Below are 12,162 nucleotides of genomic sequence, written 5' to 3' on the forward strand. Positions count from 1 at the left end.
ATGCCAATCAGAAATTGACACCAAGTAGTGCATTTTTCCTGGGAAATTTGGGCCCAACCTTTGGATTTGCTCGCCGAAAGAGGATAGCACGAAACGGGAAAGAGAGAATGAGTTAAATTTGAATTTCTTGGACTGCGTAAACTTGGTTAGTTCCGACAACTAGAGACACTTTGTGGCTCCCAAACCTCTCAATTAAATTCTCAATCAATCAACCTTAGTGCGCATCGCCACCTTATAATTTTGTTTTTTTCGGGTCCGCGACAGGTTTTGTCTTAAATGCCTCTCTAGAATCGTCCTCTCTACCAGGCCATTGCTATTTGCTCATGCATGCATCTCTTAGCTAGGCCGGTCAGCTGTCCAATATTTCCGATATGGGTTCGAGTCGCTCAGATGGCTCCGGAAAAGATCGCCTGCGGTGGACACAAGAGCTACACGATAGGTTCGTCCGGGCTGTTAATCAGCTTGGCGGCCCTGATAGTAAGTCTCCGATCGACTCCGATGATAGAATATTTTGATGTGCGCAGACCGACGACTATTTATTCCACTTTCTTGTTGATGGCTGCTGATTTTTTTTTCTTTCTTTTTGTTAATGGTTGCCATGCAGGGGCAACACCAAAGGGTATCCTCAAGGCTATGGGAGTTCATGGACTAAACATTTATCATGTCAAAAGCCACTTACAGGTGATCATCATCTCTACGTTAATCACTCTAATTAGTTTAGTTAACGTTACTACTAAATTTCTAGGTAGTACTCCATGTTGGGTCTTAGCTTCAAAACATTTTGCATTCGTATATGTATTGATCAAGAAAAAGCGCTAGCTAGACACATCAATGTATGTATACGTAGGATTTATAGCACCAGTACGTAAGTACTGTGAGCTTCTTTTTTTTTTTTCAATATGGGATCGGAGTGTTACATTGGATCTCATAATTTTACTTATAGACAGTATGTTCATTCTTTTTTATCAGAACAAATATTTAAAGTTTTACTTTATCACTGTTATTTACTTCTCATTTCAATTAAACATTAATTGCACGTGTTAGCTAGACTTCACTTATATATTGAGAAGATGTTAATTAATTAAATTAATGAGTTTAAACATTTAGAATTAAGTGGTCATGATTTAACGGACTGCAAACTGACATTGTTCCTTACAAAAATTATTAATTTTGTTTTTGTTTTTGTTTTTTTAATTTAAACATATAAAATGAACTTTATTCATTTAGTTTATTTTATGCTGATATAATCTTTTTTGGTTTTCCTTTTTCCCAGAAATACAGGATCTCAAAATTTATTCCAGAATCGACCAGTAGTAAGTTTGAAATATATATATATATTCGTCCCTAATAAATTCCAAAATAATAAACATATATAACTCGCTGGTGGCTTCAATTCTCTAACCTTATTGCATGTTATTTCTGTAAATTAAGGAGGCAAATTTGAGGGGAGCAGTATTTCAGAAATACTACCCAATTTCAGTACGACATCGTGAGTTGTTGCAAATTAAGTTGGAATGTTTTTGATGAGGACTCCAATTGTGCTTTTCCAATTAATTACTATAAATTTCTTCACCCTACTTATGTTGTGACTGGAAATATATATACTTGCATGCAGTGCTGCTCAACTTACTGAAGCGCTACAAATGCAGCTGGAAGCACAAAGGCGAATGAGTGATCAACTTGAGGTATTCTGCTAAATATATTTGCCTAAATCCCAAGTACTTCTTTTGCCTAAATAATTAGTAACCAAGAACTAATTAAGTATCCATTTGGTTTAACTGTTTTAAAATGTGCAATTTGAAAAAATAACAATTTCAAAACGTAGTTAATGAAAATGTAATTAAATATGTTGGTAGAATTGTGGTGTACACCTTTTATTGTTTGAAAACAATATGGGTTTTTAAGGAAATTTTTAAACCGCTATTAAAGAGAGAGAGAGAGAGAGAGAGAGAGAGAGAGAGAGATTACAAATAAAGCTTTTGGATGTAATTACTAATTATTTTAGTTTTGTTTATATTAATTGAAGGTTCAAAAGAGCTTGAAGCTTAAAGTAGAAGCCCAAAGAAGATTCCTTGACAGAATTATGGAGGAACTTCGAAACCGCACGACCATTACAAAAGCTGGCAAGCCGCCTCCTCCTCCTCTATCATCACTGCCTCCCCTCTGCGAGGAGTCTTCTGACTCCAATGCAAAAGAATTTGAATCTGATTCAGAGGCCGACAAAAGCGAAACACAGTCTGATCATCAGGAAGGATTTAGAGCTCCAAAAAGGCTCAGGGTTGAAGAGGATGTTCTGTCGCCAAGATACAAGATTAATGCTTCAGTCGATTTCGAGTCTTACTGCAGCCAAAACATGTTTCTTTCAAAGGAAACGCAAAAAAATTCATCATATCCTGCCCATGATGTCAACTTTTCGTGGAATTTTACAGCAGCTTTCCCATATCCTGTAGAGTATTGGAGTGGATAGCTCTAGCTATTTAGAAAGTCAGCATGGAAGAAACTCAAACATCTTCAATAATAAGTGTACGTACTTTCTTAATAAAGTTGTAGCATGCACGCACGTACGTACGTACACCACTTGTACGTAATCAAAACCGTGATATGGAGTATTAATATCTTTCCTTTTTGGGATTTGCTTACTTACTACTTAGCATGTATTATCGCTTGATCAGTATTCCAAATAAATGATAATTATTTTGTGTTGTTTTAAATAATTAAATACTATACGTGTTGGTTTGGTTGAATAACAAGTTCATGGAGTAAATTAAGGAGTCTACGTCAAAGGAAACTCGAAAGTTTACACTGACTCTAACTCCTAATGCATGTAGAAGATTGATGTGATAAGGTTTTAGATAATTAGTTGAATGACTCTTATGTTGTATCCGTGTATATGTCAAACTTGTATACTTGATTCTATAAATACATGTGAAGCCCATAGTAAGGAGGTAATTAAACCATAAATCATTGAAGCTTACAAGGTTTCGCTCCATGATATATAGGGTTTGAGACCCCACATGAGAAGAGTATTGAAATTTTAACTAAATGTTTAATTTTGTCTTTTCTTATAAGCTATTAGAGTAATGCTACATGTACCACTTTTGACACGTGATTGGAGCCAAAGGTGTAAGCATTTAACACTCATTATTAAAACCCTCCCATCACATGTTGACACGAACATGTCAAAACTTGTAAAAAAAAGTTAATTTTTTATTCATTTAATCTTTCGAGACAACTAATATTTTAACCATTAGCCACTGAATTCAAGAGAACGCTGGCTCTAGCTAGGTTTTCCTGCTTCAACAACTTAATTACATGCAGTATCGTAAGTATTCATTATATACAAAAGAACTTTCTTCTGCTGGTTTTGTGGAGTTTTCTTTCATGTATACGCTAATTACAAAAATTCAAGTGAAAATTTGGAGAATTTGCCATTACCCTTTTATATATATATATATATGTGTGTGTGTATATATAATTGACTGGTTTTTCCACAAGCATTCATGCATGCAGATATCACCAACAGTACCAAAATACCAACGGACAGACGTTTCACATGTGCATGGGCGATCGAGCCCACGTACACCGGCCTTGATCTTAAGATGGCCTGGCTTGCAATTGGGATGGGCTAGCCCAACCTGATCATCAGATTAGCCTTCGGGCTTCGGCTACATTTCAAATGATTGGCCCTGGCCTATAAGGTTAGCATTTGATAATATCTCATTATAAGTCCACGAAGGCACCGCCATTTGACTTTCTCTAAAATCATCTTATTGACATGCTGAAATTAAGGTCCACCGGAAATAAAATCAAATATTTTGAAAAGACAGTTCTTTGAAAATTAATATGAGACACAAGATGACTAGTAGTACTTATCCATCGCAATTGGCCCTCTAATCACAAAGTCATTTGAACATGTGAGTTTTACTTACATTTTTAATAAAATTAATAAAATATGTGATATTAGTCGTTAAAGCATGTGATTTTTACTTATATTCATAATTTAATAAATTAAATTAAAAGAAATTTCCTTAACTTTACGCCGGCCTTCTTATTTTCTATCCTATAAACTAAGTAAAAATGAATGCCGGTCTATAACAACTAATCCCACATCCTTTCATTGTAGGGAAAAAAATCAAATATTTTGAAAAGACAGCTCTTTGAAAATATGAGACACAAGATTACTAGTACTTATCCCCTGCAACTTGCCCTCTAATCACAAAGTCATTTGAACATGTGAGTTTTACTTACATTTTTAATAAAATTAGTAAAATATTTGATATTAGTCGTTAGAGCACGTAATTTTCACTTATATTTATAATTTAATAAATTAAATTAAAAGAAATTTCTCTAACTTTACGCCGGCCTTCTTATTTTCTCTCATACCAAAAGTACCAAGTAAAAATGAATGCCAGTCTATAACAATTAGTCCCACATCCTTCCATTGTAGGGAAAAAAAAATCCTGACATATCTAAAATAACAATTTTTTTTTTTTTTTTATCAAATCATTATATAAGGTTTAAATTTTATCAATTTACTCCACCGTTAGAATCATTATCAAATAGATTTTTTCATCTACTTTTCATTAAATTTTTAACAATGTTGTCAAGGCCGAAGGGTACGTGGGCCGAAACCCCTCTCAAAATTATATTTATATTTATAATTTTTTTTTCTTCTTTTTATTAGGTTTGACTTGTCAGCGCTGTTAAAAAATTTAACGCAAAGTAAAAAAAAAAAAATTATTTAATAACGTTGTAACCTCAAAAAGTAAATTAATAAAATATTAATTTTTAAAAGTGATTCGATAAAAAGTCCAACTCATCGGTCCGATCCATTTTTCCCTGATTGATTGTACTTGTACATCGGAGATCGACGTGGAAGAAGTACTTGTGGGACATAGGCTGTGTGCGCGCGCGTGAGAGAGAGAGAGAGAGAGAGAGTTGTGATAAAAGGGAACAGTTGCTGAAAAGTTTTGTGACAAGATTGGTTTGGTTCCTGAATTAAGCCACGCAACACACGAAGTTCTCATGCAACTGAAAAAAGGTTAAAGGTGAATCAAAATTCAATGCGACCTTTTTTGTGTCCCAGGATAGGCCAGGCGACAGCTTCAGGTTCTTATGCAACTAGGAAAAAAAAAGTGGCCTCATGTAATTCATTTTCATTGCATGATCCATGTTTTTTAATTCCTGAATTAACTTGGGCAACAAGACCAAAAATTTGCATCATAAAACTCGGTTATAATTAAGCTCGGTTATAATTAGAAGGGTAAGTCATGTAAAGCTCGCTAGAGATCGGGGCTCACTAACGACATTCACAAATTGGAAGTCCAAGTACCGATTGGGATCATCATTGCTCTTTGATGACAAAGCTAATTGTTGATCGGAAATTGGATCTAAACACCCACAATCGCCATCAAAAGCCCTCACTAGCTCAGATTATAAACTTTTGTCAGAGGTTGATTGGATCCGCATTATAAATGGGATATTTAGACTATTTCTTTAGTTCGGTGATCCTAGGGTATAGCTACAGTACTCGAATATGGCCAATATTCCATCAATTTCTTAACTCGAGAGATGAAGATACCATGACATGGCGACACAAGTTATTTGGCTTTGCTAGTGCCCATTCCTGGTCAAAGAATCTAGGCTAGGAGGATAGGAGACTGGCCATCATGGCTACATGCATTTGATATCCAGCTCCTACATAAACTGCATTCAACCAAGGTATAGGGGTTTTTGACCAATTTTCTACAAGTCTAAAACTCTTTCTTTTGGATTATTGCCATTTTCCATCTCTTGAGCAAGACCTGAGTTAGGCATCAGAGCTGTCCCCCGTCGGCACATCTCGACAAGCTCTTTTGCCTAATTTATTTCTTCTCTGTAGGAATTAACTCATGTGTGATCATGGTTCAAGCAGTCTAGTCACCAACTAAAAATTGTCATAACAAGTTCCATAATTTGATTCATTTTATTGGCTGAATAGACACAAGCAACCACTCCAACTTCTAAAGAAAAAAGTTGCTTCATATAATTCAATTTCATTGTATTATTCATTTTGTTTCTGAAATTATACGGATAGGGAATTTAGTTATTTTGTTATTTAAATTGCTAGTAATTCGTGCAATAAACGTGAAACTCTTTATAGTGCTCATTTGTCTAAACAAGTGTCCGCTTGCTCCGACAGACAAGTCTCATAGACACTCTTCTACAATTCAAATTCAAACACCAAATTACTGGAGATTCGGATCCGAATTAACTCGAACAACAATACCAAAAAGTTGCCTAATCAAATTCAGTTTCATCATTAGATTCATTTTATTGGCTGAATGGACACAAGCAATCACTCCAAATTCTCAAGAAAACATATGTTTACATGTATATAACATTTAAACCAACATCGATCTCACATCATTGATCATTTTCCTTCCTTCCTGGATTGACACGGGAAAAAACGAACGTACTTGAAGATAAAAAGCAAATTGAGGTTCGTTCATCATTGCGGCTCTGACTTTTTCCCACTCAATTCAAGTTTTTTAACGAAGGATTATTCAGAAGGAAATGCCAGCGAGATTAATTTCTTCAGAAACAAGAAATGGAAATTATCTGGGGGATTTTAAGGATTCAACTTGAGCCTTCCCACATGGACCCTTTGTCCTGATATAAAGCCTGTATTCGTCAAATGTCATCGGCGGATAGAGCGCAGGCCGGTCCTCGGTCACAAGCTCCTTGGCAGGCTCAATGGGCAAGTCGCTCTTTGGGTTATAGAACAAGGCCAGCGACACTCGGTCCTTGGCTGCGTTCACGATCACCCGGTGGTCCACACTCTTGTAAATTGCATTACTCAGTACCTATATACACATGATCGAACAGAACCTCAAGTTATAATAATAATAATAATAATAATAATAATAATAATATATAGATTCAGATTTTCAATAATTTGGAGTTCGAATTGCTATAAGGACGCCCCTATAAAATCTATTTATCTAACCAGGTGGTCGGAATCCCATAAAAGCTTTCTCACAACAATTTTTACAACAAAATTGCTGAAATTTTATTCCGTTTATTAAACTGACATGGATTTTTAAAACATATGTTTTTTACATGTATTTTTAATAGAATATGCCGGTATAATAGATTGACAATCCAGTTTGAACAAAAACTTTATTTTCATAATTATTATTGCTCCGATGGAAAGAGGAAAATGTTGCAGAATTTAGAGAGAGAGAGAGAGAGACCTGAATTTGGTCCCCTATGTTGACGATGAAGGCATTTGGAGCAGGGTTAACAGTGACCCACTCATTGGATTTACGGACTTGGAGTCCGGACACATTCTCATCGGGGAGGAGAAGGGTCAAGCCACCGGGATCAGAGTGCGGGGACAGGCCAAGAGTTAGGTCAGGTTGAGGGCATTTTGGGTAAAAGTTCACCCTCAAGCATGCACCGATCTCCTCACCTCCAAAGGCATTCTGAAGATACTCCTCTCCAAGCCCAAGATTTACGGACAATCCCCTCATCAATCTTCCACATAGCTTTACCGCTTCATCACCGTATTCCCTTAACAATTTCCTGAATAAAAAAAAAAAAACTCTTCGATTACAACCAAAATCTCGCCTATTTTGAAAGACATCTATCTTTTCAATTATTAAGTACTCATATCATTACAATAAATTAAATAGTTAAAAAAAAAAAATTAAAATTCCCTAGAAAAACAATCCTCGCCCCTTTTTGGATAAAATATAAGATATTAGATATATACTCTTTAAGTTATAATTCCAGTAGAATAAGACAAAAGCTTAATTTAGCACGTTAGGTGGGGATTATCACAAATGATTTTTTTTCTTTTCTATATATGTATATTTTAGATTATCCGAGAACCTAGAGCAAAAGTCCAATCCGCATCTTTAACAGGTCAAACAACGTGGTTATGCCGCCTTTACATCCCCTCATGTCAGGAGTAGGATTAGGGGTTGTACTACTCGTAAAGTTACTCCATAATAAAGGTGCATTAGAACTTTCTGGAAATCCAATTTTATTTATTTATTTTAAAGGGGCTCAAAGCCAAAGGCCAAGACCATCCAGCAATACTTTCACTGAGTACTCCGACTCCGACTACAAGGAGAAGAAGCGTAGTACTCCGACTCCGAGTACTCTAACGTAACGTCATAGTACTAGTAGCATGTTTTTCAACGAGAAGCGAAACAACCGCGCACTCGCAGACAAATAAGCATATATATGTAATATATATATATATACCTGCATGATGGTGGGAGTTCGGGCCACTTGCTCTCGTTCCTCAACGAGTGAGGCATATAATGGAGGAAGAAATAGTCGCTCCAGTCAAGAATCGCCCCCTTCTCCACGCCCAAGCGACTACCGTACCCTTCGTACGTACTCGGCGAGTTGGCATATTCTTGCTTCACTTCAAGTGGGAGGAGAAAGAACTCGCGCCACACCTCTCTGGCGCGCTTCATCAGCTCGTGGCTCACGCCGTGGTTCACAACCTGAAAGAATCCCCACTCCTGGCATGCGTGTGAGATGAGGCCCAGAGTCTCGTCTCTGAGGCTCTGGTCGGCGCTGAGAAGGTTTTGGAGGTCAATGACTGGGATGTTAATGGGAGTCTGAGCTAAATTCTTGGTGGTTGTAGTGGTGGTGGGGGTGTTGTTCCATGTAGGCCTATCGGAGGGGGGCTTGATGTAGCGCGCTGGGATTGCTCTTATCCCACTCTCCGATAAGGCTTGGACTCGGACTATCGGCTCCGGCCAACTTATCAAGCAGTTCATCTTTTTTGTTCAAAGACAAAGACAAAGACAAAGTGGCTGGGTTTATGTTTATGGTGGATGAGTGAGAGGGACTAATTGGATACGTATATATAAAGACTGGGAGGAGCAGCTAATTTCGGCGCCGTGACGAACTTGATTTGATCATGATCATATTTAAAAGATATTAACTAAAAAGAAAAGAAAAAAAGAAAAGAAAAGAAAAGAAAGAGAAATAAAGAAAGATAAAGGTGGTGTTTCAAAAACTGCTCTATCCGTTACCCGAGGAAGAAAATACAGAAAGTATGCCAAAAGCGAACCTTGGGGTACTGGGGTTCACCATTAAGGCTGGGTGGAGCTGGTTGGCTGGACTCTTTTGGACCAGGCCTGCGAGAAAAGTTGCAGTTGACTCTAGCATTTAATAGACATGTGGGATAGAAGGGACCGATGCCAGGCGAGCTACATTTTCAACACACGTGTCTTCTACAGTTTAAATCCCCAAGCCGCAACCAGTTGTCTCACGAAACATATGTTTTTTTTTTTTAAAAAAAATAAATATAACAATCTCATCTCACTCCATTTTACTTTTTATAGGCACGGTAACAGTCCAATAAAATGCGAGTAAAAAATAAACGTGTAAATTTACAACTTTTAATTTTAATTTTAATTTTTTTTAAAAAAATGATTGATCAAAGGTTTTTAAAATTTACAAATACTACAGTTTCTTTTAAATATTTTTTTTGTTTTCATTTTTCTACATATATCTGGACCATTTAAGTATAATAGATGTATAAATCTATTATTAAATATGTTGAACTTATACGTAGATCCCACAAATTCAATTATAATTTTTTTATTTTTTAAAAATGACAAAAAAATATGTATAAAAATGACACAAACACATATTTATATGTGTGTGTTTGTATATATATATAATTTCTACAATTTTACCATGTGTCACTCAGGTGAAAAAATGTACAATATAAGTGAAGAAAAAAATTAATTATTTAATTGCTATATAGAATAATTGTTTTAGTATATCTATCTAACACCTTGATTTCATTGTTTATGGCCTATAATAATTTGAAACATGTGAAAATCCCCCGCTTGAATTTCGCAAACTTTTTTTGCCACAAAAGAGAGCCGAAAAAAGAACAGGAAAATATCGCAGGCTCACAGTGGTAGCATTCGATTCAATCGATTGTGTCCGCGACATAGATTCTGTTCGTCTACGTGTTCGACTAGTGGTCAACTATCAAACCTAAATAAATGAGTAATCTAAAGATTATCTCAAAAGTTTTCGAAAATATATTATAATAATTCACTTTTATTATAATTTCTTTATAAATTTAACTGACACTTTAGATGAGTGTTACCTAGTACAAAATTAGTGAAATAATTCAGCAATAAAATTTAATAGAAAAATTAAATTGTTTAGTAGCTGATTAAGTGCTACTTAAATTATCACATCAAATTATAATACTCCTAACTGCATTAATATATAATTTTTCAAATTATTATTATTATTATTATTATTATTATTATTATTATTATTTTGGTTTGGTGGCCAGAACACTTTACTTTTCGGGGCCTCAATTTTGCCACAAGATTAGCTTTCAGAATTTAAAGCTAAACCCTACATTTTCTTGTTTGGCTACATTAGGTAGGTCTCCTACCTGTAAAGCAATTGTTTCTTTTATTTCGGTAGGACTCCCACAATTAATGCTCATAAATAAATAAATTAAAAATTAAACAAGAAAATGTCGGCCAAAACTTTTGGTCTTAAAATCCGATTCACGTTGCGATTTCGTAAATTAAAACTATGATATTAAATTAAATTGTAAGAAATATATCGTTTTGTACTACAATTTTTAAAAATGACAATTTGACAACATAAAAAAATATGTATTTCCAAATGGCATGTAAGATTTTAAATTTTTGAAAATACACATTTTAAAGGCTAAATTACAATTTTAAATATCAATTTAAATGCAATTTCACCAAAAGAGTAATTGTTTTTTAAAAAAACTGCACGTTTTAAAATTGCAAATTCACACGGATCTTACTCGACCATTTCTACAAACCTTGATCCTTAGAGAATAAGAATTTTAAATGAGACATGGTATAATTAATATGACATAATGATTGACATATACATCTCTCTAACCAGCATCCTATTGATCTATCTTGTTTGGCAAAATTTGGTTAGGTCACATGGGTTGTGTTTCACATACCAAACTTGTCACATTCATAGTCATCTTATTTTTTAACAAAATAATAATAATAATAATAATAATAATAAATCAAGAAGACAAAGAAAACCATCTAAATATTCTTAAATTTTGTTAAGTAATGTGAGATAATTAGTGTCAAAATATTATTTTGGAGGAAATGTTGTGGATTCCATCTTTGTTAACAAAAATATTGAGATTTGTTGGTACAATGATTGTACGCCAAGCATTAGGAGAAGCTTGTAGACAGAAAGCATGGTGAGAGAGAGGTCCATCGAAAGTCCGACAAAACCACCTCTAATGGTTAAGTCATAATGAGTAGGAGAATGGGAAAATATACTAACCGAGTGTGGGTATGTGAGAGAGAGAGATTGCGTACCTGATGGAAGGGTCTCATCCTCGATGTATAAGCTGGTGTTCCTGACCTTTCTTGCCTAGGACTTCAAGGGCCCTTTGGCTCTAGTTGGACTTATTGTTGAGAGAATCTATGGCTGTTGAGGCCGGTAGATGGCATGGAAGATCGTTATCTCACCTGGCGAGAGAGGATATTAACTGTGATGTGCTTCATTAGGACGTAAGTGCAACTTCTTGTTAATCTTGGACCCAGTGTGAACTTCGCCATTAGGCCCTTTCTTGGTTTACGTCGTTGGTCTTGAGCCCAGGCATGGCCTTGATTGTCGAGATTAAGCCTGACATGGTCTTGGCCGTCGTGCTTGGGTTTGAGTTTAGATCCCCTTATAAATTGGAGACATCTTTTAGTATCTTCTTGTCAAAAAATGACTTTGAAAACAAAATTATGCCATTCAAATGAAAAATAAAAAGGCTAAAAATAAAGTAATTGACGGTGGTCATAGAGCACGACCCAGCCATGGTTGGATCATGCTCCTAGTCAACCACAATGGTTTGCAGCCACCCTACGCAGAGGGGGTTAGATCGAGGTGGCTGAGCTACCATCTCTAAACGAGGTGGCCGCAAGTTACTCTCTTTAAATGGGGTGACCAAAATTTACCTTGGCCTCTAACAGAAGGGTGGACTCTTGTGGCCACCCCAATCTAAGGGGGTAGTTCCATCCCCTCGAATTGGAGTGGCCATCGTGGGTGGATGGGAGCATGACCTAGCTAGCCATGACACTAACAACTACATTTTCAGTCCAACCACTTTTTTCTATGTTTATA

General features: G+C 35.7%; 2 protein-coding genes across 3 annotated transcripts; one reads left to right on the forward strand and one right to left on the reverse strand.

Annotated features, from left to right (window-relative positions):
* The first annotated feature begins 241 nt into the window (after nt 1–241).
* LOC133874101 (myb family transcription factor PHL7-like) lies at nt 242–2,639 on the forward strand. Of its 2 annotated transcripts, none has more exons than XM_062311934.1 (6): nt 242–477; nt 605–681; nt 1,274–1,313; nt 1,435–1,489; nt 1,616–1,685; nt 2,027–2,639. In XM_062311934.1, the coding sequence occupies exons 1-6, from the start codon at nt 372–374 to the stop codon at nt 2,465–2,467; spliced, it is 789 nt and encodes a 262-aa protein (XP_062167918.1). In that variant the 5' UTR covers nt 242–371; the 3' UTR covers nt 2,468–2,639. The 2 variants fall into 2 exon arrangements, with proteins under 2 accessions (XP_062167918.1, XP_062167917.1); XM_062311933.1 differs by having other exon boundaries at nt 246–477; nt 1,432–1,489.
* Nucleotides 2,640–6,275: 3,636 nt separating this feature from the next.
* LOC133874272 (jasmonate-induced oxygenase 2-like) lies at nt 6,276–8,856 on the reverse strand. The gene is made up of 3 exons (XM_062312153.1): nt 8,254–8,856; nt 7,236–7,566; nt 6,276–6,845 (listed from the first exon to the last, which is right to left on the reverse strand). The coding sequence occupies exons 1-3, from the start codon at nt 8,778–8,780 to the stop codon at nt 6,597–6,599; spliced, it is 1,107 nt and encodes a 368-aa protein (XP_062168137.1). The 5' UTR covers nt 8,781–8,856; the 3' UTR covers nt 6,276–6,596.
* Nucleotides 8,857–12,162: the final 3,306 nt, after the last annotated feature.

The sequence above is a fragment of the Alnus glutinosa genome, chromosome 7 (assembly GCF_958979055.1).
Source record: "Alnus glutinosa chromosome 7, dhAlnGlut1.1, whole genome shotgun sequence".
NCBI classification, from domain to species: Eukaryota; Viridiplantae; Streptophyta; class Magnoliopsida; order Fagales; family Betulaceae; genus Alnus; species Alnus glutinosa.